Here is a 16,663-nt window from a genome sequence, read left to right on the forward strand (position 1 = left end):
AGAGTGCCAGTGCTAGGAAACCTGGTATTTCTTAAGACTGAATGGTGTGATAGTGTGACTAACTTTTATGGGCTTTTTTCTAGGGATAAAGCTGCACAAAGAGACAATGAAGAGGAAACGACAGATGATCCACGAAAACTTAAACCTGGGGAAATAGATCCAAATCCAGAAACAAAACCAGCACGGCCTGATCCGATTGATATGGATGAGGGTAAGTGCGTGCTTCTGAGGACTTTATTTCTTTGGTAACCATAGAGTCCTCCGGCCTCTTTTTAATTCTCTGAGTTTTCTTTCTAAGCTCCTCCGACTTTTTAGAACCCCAGTTCTGTCTGCAGTTGTTATTCTCTCTTTCTAATTGTGTCCAGTCTTCTATTATAGAGTAATTGTTCTTTCTGGACAGTGTCTCTTTATTTTTTGATTTTTCATTTCATTTAATAAATTAAGCAGCGTAATACTACTGGACAGATTCCCTAAAGGCTAGTGGTAAGCCCTTGAGAGTTCTGTTTTCTCCTTCCCATTCTGTGGAGAGAGGCACCACGACAGGATTTGGAGTTCAGTCCTGTTAACTAGTTTGACTTCAGGCAGGTAATTTAATCTTTGTGGTAAGGCAGCAGTGCGGTACTAGGAGGCAGACTCACGATGCCTTCTTCAGACACTGAATCAGGAATCAGAGGAACTGGATTTTAGACTCCTGCCTGCCACTTATTAGCTATTGATCTTAGGCAAGATCATAATCCTTCTGAGATTTGATTCTCTTTCCTGCTAGATAGAGAATAATGGTAGCTATCTTACCTCAACAGAGATGTTGTGAAGTGTTCAGTGAATGTTTGTTGAAATTTTAAAATTTAAAAGTTTAAAAGTAGTGGTTCTTACCTGCATCATTGTTATGTGGTGACCTTCTAAAAATACAAGTACCAGGGTCTCCCCAGGAGATCTGAGTCAGTAAGCTGCAGCATGGAGTGGGTAATCTTGGGATCTGAGTTTTTTAAAAAGTTATCTTGTTTAAAAAAAAAAAAAAAAAAAAAAGTTGTGATTCCACTCAACAACCTTATACAGGAATTGCTGTAAGGCATCAGTAATGAAATTTATTCTATTTTGGGAGCCATGGAAATGTATTGGAGGGGAGAAAAAAACCTTTTCTGAGGAAAAAAAGGTTTGTTTAATAGAGTATCTGTTTCCTTATAATTAAATAGTAGTTTTTACAGTAGTTTGTTATGATTGGTGCTGTGCCAGTTAGTTGATGATAATGAGAGATATGGTAATTATAGCTACTATTTAATGAATACTTTTGGATGCTTTACCTGTTATATTTTATTTAGCTCTTCTCAACATTCCTGTGAAATAAGACTTGTTATTCCCTTTTTATAGATGATGCAACATGCTCAGGGAGAGTAAATAAGTTATCCAGGGTCACAGAGCTAGCAAGTGGTGGGCCTCGTTTTTAACTTCGGTTTCTCTGACTTCAGAACCCATACAACACCATGTAATGATTATATTTATGGTTTTTCTCAAGTACTACAGTATATCTCTCACATACCATACTTCTGTTGAAGAACTTAGTTTTTCTTCTCTATTTTTGCAGATGAACTTGAGATGCTTTCTGAAGCTAGAGCCCGCTTGGCAAATACTCAGGGAAAGAAAGCCAAGAGGAAAGCAAGAGAGAAACAGTTGGAAGAAGCAAGGTATAGTTGTTTCCATCCATAGTTGAACAATTAGTTTGTGCATCCTTAGACCCCATAAAACTGTGATCTGTCAACTCTGTTGGGTAATAATTAGAATTGTCTGATTCCAGTTTTGCTAATACTCTTTAGTTCCTTTATACTTTGGAAAAGTTTTTTTTTTTTTTTAAAGTTTATTTTTTTAGTAATCTGTACACCTTGCATGGGGCTTGAATCCATAACCCTGAGATCAAGAGTTGCATACTTTCTCTTCTGAGCCAGCCAGACACCCTTATACTTTGGAAAAATCTTATTTTTTTCTCCCTAACCATCATAGAATAGATACAGAAAAAAATACGTCTTTGAAGAGATGTTGTAAGAAGTAAAAGATGTTGGCAGAAGTGACGCCCGGGTGATCGCTTGATTATGTTGGATTTGTTCTGTTAACATAGGAGAGCTTCATTTGTTGTAGGCATCTTGGAGTCATATGGCTAGAGGATATACAAGGCTATGTGATTTTTACTTACTCTCCTTGATTAGTATTGTGCAGGTATTGGCTGTGAAATAAGTAACTTGGCTGAATGTAGAGGGAGTTAATGAGCCTTGAACCAAATTTTAGGCCCTTCTAGAAATTTTTGTTTAAAAAGTGAGTGGTATCATTGCTGTCTGCTCAAGGTTTTCTCCACTTTCCCCTTCCTTTTTCCTTTTGGTTAGATCTATGATTGAGCTCATTTCCTATGGCCCAGAAACCATGAAATGGTTAAAGGGAAAATCTGAATTGTCTAAGAGCTTATTAGCTTTTGGAATTTGGGTACTGGGGTGACCTTCCTAGCCTACACAGCTGCCGTTTTTGGTCCCCACACTGGGAAGTCCTTCCTGACCTGATGACTAGCATTATGTTGATGGTTTCCCCAGTAGTGACTTTGAAGTGCCAGATCTTGGGGTGGAGGATTCTTTCATACCTGAGGATGCTTCTTGGCATAGCTAAGCTGGCCAGCCACTAGTCCAGAATAGTTACTTAATGGAAGTATGAATGGCCTGGAACAATAAACAGAAACCAAGAGGAGATACTCAATTTTCTGCCCAGTTTCAGTCATTTTTGTATTTTGTACACTATTTAGGGTTAAATAATGTGAGTAGGGTTGAAAAAAATTCACTTTTCCATTTTCATCCATTGTTTGGAGACCAAATAATTTTGAGCCTTTTAACCATGGATGGCTAAGGATGCTTCTCTAAGTATAAGTGGCATTGCTTGCTTTAAACACTGTTTTACAGATTTAAATTTTCTCTGGTCTATCTTGTAGATTTTCTTATAGAATTTGTGTGCCTTAACTTGTACATATATCTTGTAATAGACCAGATTGGTCTGTATGTAAAATACATTGCAGGACTATTTCTTTAATGCTAAATTACAGATGTGTTTTAAAGCTTTTTTTTTTTTTTTTTTAATTTTATTTTTAATTTTTTAAAATTTACATCCAAATCAGTTAGCATCTAGTGCAACAATGATTTCAGGAGTAGATTCCTTAGTGCCCCTGACCCATGTAGCCCATCCCCCTTCCCACCACCCCTCCCGTAAACCTCAGTTTGTTCTCCATATTTATGAGTCTCTTCTGTTTTGTCCCCCTCCCTGTTTTTATATTATTTTTGTTTCCCTTCCCTTATGTTCATCTGTTTTGTCTCTTAAAGTCCTCATATGAGTGAAGTCATATGATATTTGTCTTTCTCTGACTAATTTCACTTAGCATCATACCCTCCAGTTCCATCCATGTAGTTACAAATGGCAAGATTTCATTCTTTTTGATTGCTGAGTAATACTCCATTGTATACAAATACTGTGTTTTCTTTATGCATTCATTTGTCGATGGAGATTTGGGCTCTTTCCATACTTTGGCTATTGTCAATAGTGCTACTATAAACATTGAGGTGCCTGTGTCCCTTCGAAACAGCATCCCTGTATCCCTTGGATAAATACCTAGTAGTGCAGTTGCTGGGTTGTAGGTTTTAATTTTTTGAGGAACCTCCATACTGTTTTCCAGAGTGGCTGCACCAGCTTGCATTCCCATTAAAGCTTTTTATTGATTATAAATGTAATACGTTTTTCCTCCGGTATTGCACTATTTTCTTTTTGAGGTTGATATGATGCTATTAGCTTGGTTATATTCATTTAGTGAAAGCATTTCTGATGTCATTTGAAGTCTTTATTTCCTTTATTTAAAGAATGAAATTATTGGTGCGCCTGGGTGGCTCAGTCGGTTAAGTGTCTGACTCCTGGTTTCGGCTCAGATCATGATCTCACGGTTAATGGGATTGAGCCCCATGTCTGGTTCTGTGCTAACAGCACAGAGGCTGCTTGGGATTCTCTCTCTCCTCTCTCTCTGTCCCTCCCCAGCTCTCTTTCTATCCAAATAAATAAACATTAAAAGAATGAAATAACTTTATTTTTGAAATGTGTGTCTTTGCAAGCCTTTCTTTCAATACAGAGGTACATTTATGTGTACATATACACACAGTAATATTTGTATAAAATGGGATATTGTTACATGTTGTTTTGATGAGATGTTAGCTGTTAATCTTACTGGAGTTCCCTTGGCTTTGAACATTTTTAGCATGATGTTTCTGTGTGCAGATTTCTTTTTTTTTTTTAATTTTTTTTTTTAACGTTTATTTATTTTTGAGAGAGAGAGAGACAGAGCATGAACGGGGGAGGGTCAGAGAGAGGGAGACAGAATCTGAAACAGGCTCCAGGCTCTGAGCTGTCAGCACAGAGCCTGATGCGGGGCTCGAACTCACGGACCGTGAGATCACGACCTGGGCTGAAGTCGGACACTTAACCGACTGAGCCACCCAGGCACCCCCTGCGTGCAGATTTCTTTATCTGACTTGTAGTTCGTTGAGCATTCTGGATATGTAGGTTCGGTAAATTTGGGAGAATTTTCAGCCATTTTTTCTTTGAATATTTTACTCTTTTTCTCTCTCCTTTTGGTGCACCTAATGATGCCCTGCATTTCTGTGAGGCTCTGTTCTTACTTTTTTTTTTTTTTTCTGGATTGCCTAATCTTTACCATCTCTCTCTAGGTTCTTTTAAGTTATTTCTGTCTTTAAGTGATTTTCTCTATTTGGTGCAATATTTTCATCATACTTTCCTTTGCTGCTTTAATCATGGTTTCTTTTTGTTTTTTGGAAATATTTATAATGGGTCCATTGAAGTCTGTCTGCTACATCTGACATCTAGTTGCTCTCACTGGCAGTTTCTGTTGCCAGCTTTTTTTCTCCCATGTGGGTCTTGCTTTCCTGTTTCTTCACAGGTCTCAAATTTTTTTTGTGGGAACTGGACACTTTAGATCATACATTGTAGCAATTCTGGGTGCTGTGTTCTCTCCATCCAGACTTTTTATTGTTATTTGCTTGTGTGTGGGTTATGTTAGTGAAGTCTCTTCTCCCCTAGTGGTCCCCTCAGAATGCAAAGCCTCTGATGTTGCACCTCATGGGGGGTGCAGTCTTGGGTATGCCCACAGTCACCTGGGATGGTGTGGTTTTGACCACATTTTTGGCATCTTTTTCCCTAGCTACACCCACATTTTAAGCTCTACTAATTGTCAGCTGATTGGTGTATTGTTTTCAACAATGTCTTGGGACATAAAGTATTCCACAAACCTATCCAATTAAATTTGGGCTCCTTTGAAAGGATGGTTGTTTCTCCTCCTCCTCCTCCTCCTCCTCCTCCTCCTCCTCCTCCTCCCCCCCCCCCCCTCCTCCTCCCCCTCCCCCCCCTCCTCCTCCTCCTCCCCCTCCTCCTCCCTCCTCCTCCTCCCTCCTTCTCCTCCTTCTCCCTCCTTCTCCTCCTTCCTCCTCCTCCCTCCTCCTCCTCCTCCTTTTTTAAATTTAAATTTTAGTTAACATACAGTGCAATATTGGTTTCAGGAGTAAAATTCAGTGATTCATTTGTCACTTACAACACCCAGTTGAAGGCATAGTTTCTCAGATCAGTGCTTGGTATTTGCTCTGACCCCAGGAAGTCTCCTCCCATTTTTTTCTGGCAAACTAGTGGGCCAACAGTTTAGTCTCTTTCTTCAGTGAATCTACCAGTTTCTTCCCAGTTACCTCTTACCACAAGTTCCACTGTTTTTGAGAGTGCTTTTAGGCTTGAACGTTTTCTCCATACTCTGTTGCAAACGAAGTCAATTTTTTTGGGGGGAGATTTGGCATTCTCTCTTCTACCCTTGGGCTGTGGTGTGTTTGTCTCTCTGAATGACATCTCCATTTCAGGAGCTGAGTGCTCTGTGTGGGCAGCAGCCCTAGGTCTCCTCTGCTTGCTTCTCCTAGTGTGGAAGCCTCATCCCGCAAGCTAGGGCAAGGACTCCTGGAGCCCCAGCATTCTTAGCATTCTTGTGTCCAAGATAGAGCCTCTGTCTGGGCACAAGAAAGAAGTGGCCCTCGTTCTGGGGCACTCTTGTTGGAATTTAACCTCTGCAACAGGTATCTGGAGGCAGGATGAAAATTGCTGATGTTCTGCCCCTCTTGTAATGAAAGCCTTCCTGTTGGGAACTGGAGGGGAGAGAGAACCCTGTGGTTTTGGCTGCACTAGTGTGGAGTAGAGTTTATATCTCCCAGTGTGGACAGGGGTAGGAGATGAGGAAGTGGGTCTTAATTCAGATACTATAGACTTTCACTTTTCTTTAATGAATTTTAGTAGATTTGTAGCTGGGGTGCAGGGGTGCAAGAGTACCTGGCTCTGGGGGGTCCCAAACACACCAGATTTGGCCACTCCCCATTGACAAAATGCAAAGGCAGAGGGACGAGTGGTGGTGGAACAAGACAAATTTATTTCAGTGAGGCCAACGCCGGGAAGACTTGGATAGCGTTTCAAAGACTGTCTCCAAAGTGACAAAAATACTTCCTGGTTTATGTAAGGAAAGTGGGACAAAGGTCAGTGGGTATGTGCAGGTGGGCAGGAAAAGTCTGGCACTCAAGGTCTTGGAGTTCATTACCTGCTGGGTCTTGCTGGCTTGGGGCAGTCCTTATTGCTTGAGGGGATAAGCTGGAAAGAAGAACTTAATTAGAAAGTACAGACTGTGGGGTTGTGGGAGGGGGGTGGGCTAAATGGGTAAGGGGCATTAAGGAATCTACTCCTGAAATCATTGTTGCACTATATGCTAACTTGGATGTAAATTAAAAAAATAAATAAAAATTTAAAAAGTACAGACTGATACCACAATGGGGGTAGTTGAAGCCCTCTTTCAGATTTTCTTCCCCCCCCCCCTTTTTTTTTAAGTTTATTTATTTATTTTGAGGGGTTGGATAGGGAGAGAGGAAAATCCCAAGCAGGCTCGGACCTGTCAGCTCGGAGCCTGACACGGGGCTTGATCTCACAAACTGAGATCATGACATGAGCCAGAATCAAAAGCTGGATGCTTAACTGATGAGCCACCCAGGTGCCTTGTCTTTCAAATTTTCTTTCTTTCTCTTTTTTTTTTTTCTTAATTAAAATATTTTTTGGGGGGCACCTGGGTGGCTCAGTTGGTTAAGCATCTGACCTGGGCTTAGGTCATGATCTTGGTTTGTGAGTTTGAGCCCCCAGTAGGGCTCTGTGCTGACAGCTCAGAACCTGGAGCCTGCTTCAGATTCTGTGTGTGTGTTTCTCTCTCTGCTCCTCCTCACTCATGCTCTCTCTCAAAAATAAAGTAAACATTAAGAAAAAAAATAAGGGACGCCTGGGTGGCTCAGTCGGTTGAGCGTCCGACTTCGGCTCAGGTCATGATCTCACAGTTGTGGGTACGAGCCCTGCATTGGGCTCTGTGCTGACAGCTCAGAGCCTGGAGCCTGTTTCAGATTGTGTCTCCCTCTCTCTCTGCCCCTCCCCCACTTGTGCTCTGTCTCCCTCTGTCTCAAAAATGAATAAACATTAAAAATTTTTAAAAGAAAAAATTTTTAAATGTCTATTTTTGAGAGAGAGAAAAGCGCAAGCAGGGGAGGGCCAGAGAGAGGGGGACAGAGGATCTAAAGTGGGCTTTGCACTGACAGCAGAGAGCCCGACGTGGTGCTCAAACTCCTGAACTGTGAGATAATGACCTGAGCCAAAGTCGGATGTTTAATTGAGCCACCCAGGCACTCCTCAGGTTTTCTTGAATAAATGTTTCATCATGTGCTATATCTCCTTTGGATCCTTTCCAGAGACTTAAACTTTTTTTTTTTTTTTCTAATTTTTGTCAGTTTTACTGGGGGTGTAGGTCTGCAGAGCCTCATGCTGGAAAGTGTTCTTATATGCTGATTTCCCCTTTTAATATTATAAATAACTTTTCTCGTCATTATATCATTAGAATTATAGCATCATGGGAAAATACGAAAAAGTAAAGATTAAATGAAATTTTAACCTCCAGTGATTATTGTTCATATTTTGTTGGACATCCTTCACATCTTACAAGCGTATATTCACTGATAGATATATGCATGTAATTTTTACATGTTGCTCTATAACGTGTAAACTTTGTAACGTGTTTTACACACCAGTATGTCTTGAGCATCTTTCCCTGGCAAAGTAGATTTACAGGTTTTTTAAACGTTATATAGATGACTGTCTAATATTCTAGCTTATAACTATGCTATACATTTTCTTCATTTCTTGTTGGATGTCTAGATTGTGTCCAGTTATTAGCTTATTTATGAATGCTGCTTGAAGTCTTGCAGCCAAGGCCTTGTTTATGTTACTTATTTCTTTAGGCTAAAGGCTGAGGAATGAAATTATTGGGTTAAAACATGTGAGAAACTTCAGGGTTTTAATGTGTATTTCCAAATTCTCTTTGGGGAAACTACACCCATTTGTTTTCCATTACCACTGAGGGTGACTGTCCACTTTTTGTGTACTTGCCATTGAAACAAAAAACTGAACACTATTAATTAGATCTGCAGAAATGGTACTTGATTTAATTTGTGATTATTAGCTAAGTATACCTTTTATCATTTTGGCTATTTGCATATTTTTCCTTAGAGAACTATTTGTTTTCTTCTGTTTCTTCTGTTTCCTCCCCCACCCCCCCTTGGAATATATTAAACAAAAAAACCTGAATAGATTGTTTATATCTAACCGTTCCCAATATAAATTGCAAATGTTTTTTCCTGTTGTTTAACTTTTATGATTAAAAAAAATGAATCTATAGAGATATAAAATTTAAAATTCAAAGCTGTTGCTGTTGGGTATTTACCTTTGCCTTTTATTTAATTTATATTAAGTGAGTAATTCCCAACCACAGATAAGATGCATACTTATATAGTTCCTTCTGGTTTTTCTTTTTGCTTGTGTGTGCGTATCTTTAAATCAAGAGGAGAATTTATTTTGGTGAATGGTTGTGAGGTGAGGATTTAAATAAATATTTCTTGGAGTGCCTGGGTGGCTCAGTCGGTTAAGCGTCCTACTTCAGCTCAGGTCATGATCCGTGAGTTTGAGCCCTGCGTTGGGCTCTGTGCTGACAGCTCAGAGCCTGGAGCCTGCTTCAGATTCTGTGTCTCCCTCTCTGTCTGCCCTCCCCGCTCATGCTCTGTCTCTCTCTGTCTCAAAAATAAATAAAAACATTAAGAAAAAATTTAAATAAATATTTCTTCCCCAAATATCCAAGTAGTTTTCTTAACTCTGTTAGATGATCTGTCCCTTCCCCATGGTATGTGATTTTCAGGGTGATCTTGTTTTGTTTTTCTTCAGGCGTCTTGCAGCCCTCCAGAAGAGAAGAGAACTTAGAGCAGCTGGCATAGAAATTCAGAAGAAGAGAAAAAAGAAGAGGGGAGTTGATTATAATGCTGAAATCCCATTTGAAAAAAAGCCTGCTCTTGGTTTCTATGATACTTCTGAGGAAAACTACCAGGCTCTTGATGCAGATTTCAGAAAATTAAGACAACAAGATCTTGATGGGGAACTAAGATCGTAAGTTGCCTTTCTGATTTTGAAAATGGAAAAGTATAGTAGGAATTTTATGGAGGGCCATGCGCTATCCTTGTCAGAGCCAGATTTTTATTATTTAGGACAATGTGACCTACATAATGTTTTTATTTATTTACTGGATTCACGTTTCTGAGAAAACCAGTGACCCTTGTGGTCGTGTCTTTGGCATAGAAGGCTGTTTGCATCTCCTGACACGTCAGCACTTGGCTCTTAGTGTAGTCTTTACTCACTGAGTCACAGTCTTAACGTTGATGTGCATTTGTGAACAAGTTAGTTATTTTACTAATGGACTGAGGAATCTGTCAAAATCTGGTCTGGTTTTTTGTCTATTCTAGTGAAAATTTTATCTTGTTTTCTTTGAATGAAATTAAAGTTACCGATGCATACCTAAGTCTTTTTATCTAATGGGGATATGTAAGTGTATTTATAAAATGTTTGTCTAAAGGTGCAGAGGATTTTGCCTATTTCTAGGGATTTTTAGAGTTTTTTCTATTTCTTCCATTTGAATTTTGTGGGGAGAACTTTTTATGGTTGTCAGAGAGTTTTAGTTTTCTACTCCCCTACTGACCTTCCACTCTGTTGACATGAATTGGGACTAAATGACAGGTGTCAGGCACCATGAAACAGGATTTTCTTGGATGTACTCCATTGTATTTGTTTCTCAAATTAAGACCTTGTATGAGGTAGGCTGTTTGAATAAAGAGGTGGAAGTGGGAGCGGCTCGTCTGGAAGGAACAGGCTGGATGGGGAAGAGGCTGACACCCAGACTGGGAGGAGGCATTCTTGGAGCTTTCAGAGATGGCCTTGAGCCTGGCATTAGACTTTAACCATTTGTCAGGACTGAAATATCCTTTAAAAAAACAAGTGAATTAAAAGAATCATAAGGAACAATTGAAGAACAGTTTTAAAGGGAAATTTAAAAATTCAGTGTTTTAGTCCCATCCCCTTTGTATTACTGTTTTCCGTTTTTTTGTATGCTTGTCTCCATCATTTTCGTAAGTGCACGCACATACTTTTGTAAGAATGTAATCATGATATAGGAATAGTTTAATTTTCTTGTTGAAATTATATATAAAATTTTGTTTATCATCATAGTCTTTATGTAGGCTTAATATTTAATATGTAAGTTACTTAGTACTATATCTTCTTAATAATTCTATCACTGTTCTCAGCCTGCATTCCTCTTGAGTATAGTGGGTGAGTAATGGTGTAGGGCACAGCTTAATGTATTTGGATTTTGTCTTTTTATCAGTAATTTTTTTAGGAATGGGATTATTTTGTTCGAAGTGTATGAGTATTTATATGGCTTTTACTGTTATTGTCTATGTGTAACTTTTAAAAATCTCTCTCTGCTTTGATTCATGGTAGGGAAAAAGAAGGAAGAGACAGAAAAAAAGACAAACAGCATTTAAAAAGGAAAAAAGAATCTGATTTGCCATCAGCTATTCTTCAGACTAGTGGTGTTTCTGAATTTACTAAAAAAAGAAGCAAACTAGTACTCCCTGCCCCTCAGGTAATCTAATAAAAACAGTTTTTTTATTGTGTGAACTCATATGCTTATAATTTATTTAGCACATGTTTGAAGGGTCTACATGCCAGGCTTTCGCTAGGTGTTGGGTGCCCTTAAGAAATTTACAGTGTAATAGGTGAGCCACATAAGGATAAGTCCTTGTGATTTACTATGATAAGTAACAACTTCTCTGTATAAATTATTATATCTGGCCTTAAATTGCCCCTGTGATGGTTTAGTAAGTAATTGTCAGCTTTTAGCAATTTGTGAGCAGGTTAGGGCTCCTGGCCTCTTATTGTAGCTGATTAGGATACAGGTGGTATTTGGCTGTGTGGACTTTAGGCTGCTTTCTTATAGGGAATGTTTTGTTGTGCCATACTTCTCTTTTTGAGACAACAGCTGTGAAAATCAATGTGGTAGATGTGAAGAGAGAAACATACCCTCATTCAGCTTACCGTTCAGCTTACCTTTCAGCTTATCAAGGAACAGCCTTCTCTTCCTTTGACTTAATTATAGTTGGTCAGAACCATGGGAATTTTGAAAAAGTTCTTGGTTTATTTTGAATAGTACAGCTCTGTAGAATTGGACTGTTTGGTTTAATGGAGCAGAAGGATGGACTTAGGAGGCCAGAAGAGCTTCTTTCTTTATCCAAATGATGCACTTAGGTCAACACAAAATTCTTGGGCATAAACATGACATAATTTTGTCAGATGCTGCCATCCAAGTACTGATACTCCCCCCTTTTTTTTTTTTTTTTAAGTTTATTTCTTTTGAGAGAGAGAGAAAGTGCTCATGTGGCTGAATGGGGAAGGGGCAGAGAGGGAGAGAATCTCAAGCAGGCTCCGCAGTGTGGAGCCCAGCACGGGGCTCAAACCCACGAACTGTGAGATCATGACCTGAGCCGAAATCAAGAGTCGAATGCTTAACTGAGCCACCCAGGCGCCCTAAGTAGTGATATTTCTTAAATTGAGATTTTGCCTGTAATTTTTTTTCTTAGTTCTCTTTGGGATACTTGCTTTTTAAAAATTTATTATTTTTTTATGTTTATTTGTTTTTGAGAGCGAGAACAGCTGACTGAGCTGTCAGTACAGAGCCCGACGTGGGGCTCGAACCCACAAATTGTGCGATTATGACCTGGAGCTGAAGTCAGACACTTTACCGACTGAGCCACCCAGATGCCCCTAGGATACTTATTTTTGTAAAATTACTAAGATAACGCTTTTTGATTTTCTCAGGGATCTTATGGCTCAGTGGACTTTGATGTTTTAATTGGTTTTTAGGCCCCCCTCCTTTGATGGTTGTATACAAACGTGATTATTTTATGTTCTTGGTTTATTGATGTGTTAGTTGGTTTGAAAGCATTTCATTATAGAAATACAAGACTTTGCCGCTTGATAGTATATCATATATGGAATTTATCCCCACATTATATGGGGAAGACTTAAAAACTTTTTTGTAGAATTTTTCAAACCCACAATAGTGAAGAAAGGAGTACAGCAAACCCCTGTGTACTCATCACACAGCTTCAGTGATTCATCTTTCTGGAATATGGAAGTTTTAGGCTGTATTGTTCTTTGGTTAAAATGTTGCTGTATGATGATTTTCAGATTTCAGATGCAGAACTTCAGGAGGTTGTAAAAGTAGGCCAAGCAAGTGAAATCGCACGTCAGACTGCTGAGGAATCTGGCATAACAAACTCTGCCTCCAGTACGCTTTTGTCTGAGTACAATGTCACCAACAACAGCATCGCTCTTAGAACACCTCGTACACCGGCTTCCCAGGACAGAATTCTGCAGGTAAGCTGTCGGATAGTAGAGTGAGCCTTTCACTTCTTGTCCTTGAAAGTGAAGGAGCATAGTAAGTGATTTGGTTTGTTTCTTTTAAAAGGGGTAAACTAGATCCTAGAGATTTTGTTATTAGGAACCTAAATTAGCAGATTCAATAATGAGGTGATTTCATTTCCACATTTATTCATAGGTTTGTTTGTTTTGTTTTGTTTTTTTGAAGCTAGCCCTTCGAAATCTTTAGTACCTATTAGTAAAGCAAAGCATTTTAAAATTTCACATTGCCTAGCAGTCCTAGAAAGAAGTCAGATGTATGTAGTCAGTAGCTTTTAAAATTTCCTTGCATTTCTGTGCTTAGCTTGGCACAGGCTGCCATCAGTACTGTTTCCCTCTCTCTCCTAAACACATGGGGTATACAGCTCTGTAGGGGGTTTGTATGCCAGAGAATAGCCACACCTAACAAAACACTATTGAATGTCCTTACGTCTCATTTCCTCTTCTCTAATAGTCAGAAGTACAATTTTAAGGTCTTTATTGGGAGTCACATGGTTCCTATTAAAACTTAGTAAGAAAAATAGTTGTGCTCCTCATTGCTTGCTCTCTAGAGGCACCAATTACAACTCTGTTTTTACCATCTTCTTGCTTGGACACTTGTTACTTGTTGATTTTATTTTCAGTTTTAGCCACTTCTCCACCTGGGGATTTGAACATTTGGCTCTCCCACCCTCTTCCTCTATCATGCACGCACACTCTTTCTATTCCCTCATTTTCCATTATGGTTACATCATAATTTTGATTAGTTCTGTATTCATGGTTTACTTTATGACTGTGCAAGCTATATTCGTTGCTGAGCCCACAAAGCGCCTTATGATTACTTATGATTATGTTTTTTTTTTTTTGAGTTAATACTTGTTTTATTCAGATGCTAAATTTTTTGATGACTTAGCACAAATTCAACTCTAGATTGACACTGTCTGTGTAAATTTCTTGTAATCTGATCAAATTTTAGATATTCTCAGCTTCTTGAAAAAGTCTTTCTCAGAATTTCTGAGTGTTCTATTCTGGACGATTACTCTTTTATTTTATCTTTTTTATTTTAACGTTTTAATTTTTATTTTTACTTATTTTTTCTTTTTAAAAAAATTTTTTTTAATGTTTATTTTTGAGACAGAGCGTGAGCAGAGGAGGGGTAGAGAGAGAGGGAGACCCAGAATCTGAAGCAGGCTCCAGGCTCTGAGCTGTTGGCACGGAGCCCCACGCGGGGCTCGAACCCACGGACCGTGAGATCATGACCTGAGCCGAAGTTGGACACTCAACCAATTGAGCCACCCAGGCGCCCCACTTATTTATTTATTTATTTTTTTAAGTTTATTTATTTTGAGAGACAGAGCAGAAGAGGGGCAGAGAGAGAGGGAAAGAATCCCAGGCAGGCTCTGTGCTATCATTGCAGAGCCTGATGCAGGGCTCGAACTCACAGACTATGAGATGATGACCTAAGCCGAAACCAAGAGTTGGACGCTTAACCAGCAGAGCCACTCAGGTGCCCCTATGTTTTTTTTTGAGAGAGACGGGGACAGAGCATGAATGGGGGAGGAACAGAGAGAGAGGAGGACACAGAATTCACAGCAGGTTTCAGGCTCCCAGCTGTCAGCACAAAGCCTGACTTGGGGCTTAAACCCACAAACCATGAGATCATGACCTGAGCTGAAGTCGGTGCTTAACTAGCTGAGCCACCCAAATACCCCTGGACGATTAGATCTTGTTTACAGCTTGTTCTCTTGATTTCCTGTTACTGGCACCCTAGAAAGTCTCTTGGATCACCTCTTTCCTGGCTCCCATGTCTTTGGTTTTTTTGGTTTATGTCTGTTAGTGAAAGGTTACTGAAGTTATGGAAGTTCCTTCAATAACTTTCTGAGGAGAAGGGTTCATGGCAGATGGAATTTTTAAGACCTTGCATAGCTGTGAATTATTGGTCTAACTATAGTATAACTGGGTATAGAACTCAAGATTGAAATCTTTTTTTTTTTTTGGTCTTTTAAACTCTACACCCAATGTGCAGCTTGAACTCATGACCCTGAGATTAAGAGTTGCATGCTCCACTGGCTGAGCCAGCCAGGTGCTCCCAGATTGAAATGGTTTTTGTTTACAGTTTTGAAGGCAGTGCTCCAGTGTCTTCTGGCTTCTATTATAGCTATTGAGATCTCTGCCATTTAGCAAATCCGTTTTTTCCTTTCTCTAGAAGCTAATATGATCTCTTTTTCACATGCATAGTTCTTGGTGTGGGTCTGTTTTCAATCACTCGCTAGGTACTTAGTGATCTTTTCATTCTGGAGATTCCTGGCCTTCAGTTCTGGGATGTTATTTTGAAAATTTTGTTTCCTCCCTTTCATTGGTCTATTTCTCTTATGAAATAAAATAAGAATTTTCTTATTTATTCCTCTCTGGTTTTCTGTTTTAATTGACCTTTTGACTTCTTGCTCGGAGATTTTCTGTGAATTTTATCTTTTTTCGGTTTTTAAATTTCTACAATCACATTTTTAATTTCTAAGAGCTCTTTAAAAAAATGTATTCAGTTCTTAAATATTTCATTTAGTGAATATTTTGTCTTATTTCTCTGAAGCTATTAATGATGGTTTTGTTTTATTTTTATGTTTTCTTTTCCCTGTATAGTATTTAAGTTTCTTTTGTTCTCTGTTTTTCATATTGGATGTTTCCTCAAATATCTTTTGATCTTTGGCTCTTTGCCTGTATCTAGGGGTTAAGGGCAGGGCAGTTAAAAGTAGACTAGAAGCTCTCTAGGTGTGGGTAAGGCTCCTCAACTCCAGGCTTCCCTGTAGGCTGAACTGTCTGCTGGGTTTCTTTGGCAAATTCTTGATGTCAGTATTCTACATCTTTTGGGTTAGTCAGATTCTTGAGAAAAGTAGCTTCCAATTTTCTGCCCAAAGGTGTAAAGCTGGCCAGACTTTTAGGAGCCTAGTTGGGGAAAGTGTTTTGTATTTGGACTAGCAAAAAGAACACACACAGGACTTTGGTAGTGTGAAATTCAAGGTTCTTTCCATGAACTAAGAACAGAGTAATGGGTAATGGAATAAGCCTTATTCTGGTTATCTTCATTTATTTTTTAAATTTTTATTTATTTTTTTTTAGAGAGAGTGTGTGCACACGTGGGCGGGGGAGAGTGGCAGAGGGAGAGAAAGAGGGAGAATCTTAAACAGGCTCCATGCTCAGCACAGAGCCTAATGTGGGGCTCAATCCCATGACCCTAGGATCATGACCTGAGCTGAAGTCAGGGGACACTCAACCAACTGAGCCATCCACGTGCCCCTGGTTATCTTCATTTTGCCCCAAAACTTACTGGCTTAAAACATGTCATTGATGCTAATGGTCTCTCTTGGTCAGGAATTCGGACTGGGCACAGGAAGAATGGCTTGTCTCTGCTCCATGATGTCAAGGGCCTCAGCTAAGAAGACTCAGCACTGGGGGGTGTCTTGACACATAGGGACTTGAATCATCTTCTTTCCATGACTGGTGGTTGATGCTGGCTGTGGGTTGGGTCCTCACCTGAGAATGGGGAATGCATCTGCATGTGGCCTCTCCAAAGCTTGTGCTTTCTTTCAGCCTGTGGCCTCAGGACAGTTAAACTTCTCTCATGGTGTCTCAAGGCTCCATTAGGGGTGTCGTAAAGAGTGTGGTAGGAATTTGTATGTTTGCTCACCCTGCCTTGGAAGTCAGGCTGTGTCACTTTTCCTGCATTCTGTTAGTTACAGGTAATTCACAA

At 39.4% G+C, this 16,663-nt stretch overlaps 1 protein-coding gene across 2 annotated transcripts in view; it reads left to right on the forward strand.

Moving 5' to 3' along the window:
* The window catches only part of CDC5L (cell division cycle 5 like), a 49,966-nt gene that overhangs the window by 4,757 nt on the left and 28,546 nt on the right, over nucleotides 1-16,663 (forward strand). For both annotated transcript variants that reach the window (XM_042938942.1, XM_042938941.1), the window contains exons 4-8: nucleotides 84-211; nucleotides 1,583-1,682; nucleotides 9,355-9,573; nucleotides 10,960-11,104; nucleotides 12,709-12,897. In XM_042938942.1, coding sequence (XP_042794876.1) covers nucleotides 84-211; nucleotides 1,583-1,682; nucleotides 9,355-9,573; nucleotides 10,960-11,104; nucleotides 12,709-12,897 — 781 coding nt within the window. The remainder of the gene's footprint in view (nucleotides 1-83; nucleotides 212-1,582; nucleotides 1,683-9,354; nucleotides 9,574-10,959; nucleotides 11,105-12,708; nucleotides 12,898-16,663) is intronic.

This window comes from Panthera leo, chromosome B2 (genome assembly GCF_018350215.1).
Source record: "Panthera leo isolate Ple1 chromosome B2, P.leo_Ple1_pat1.1, whole genome shotgun sequence".
In the NCBI taxonomy this organism is placed as follows: domain Eukaryota; kingdom Metazoa; phylum Chordata; class Mammalia; order Carnivora; family Felidae; genus Panthera; species Panthera leo.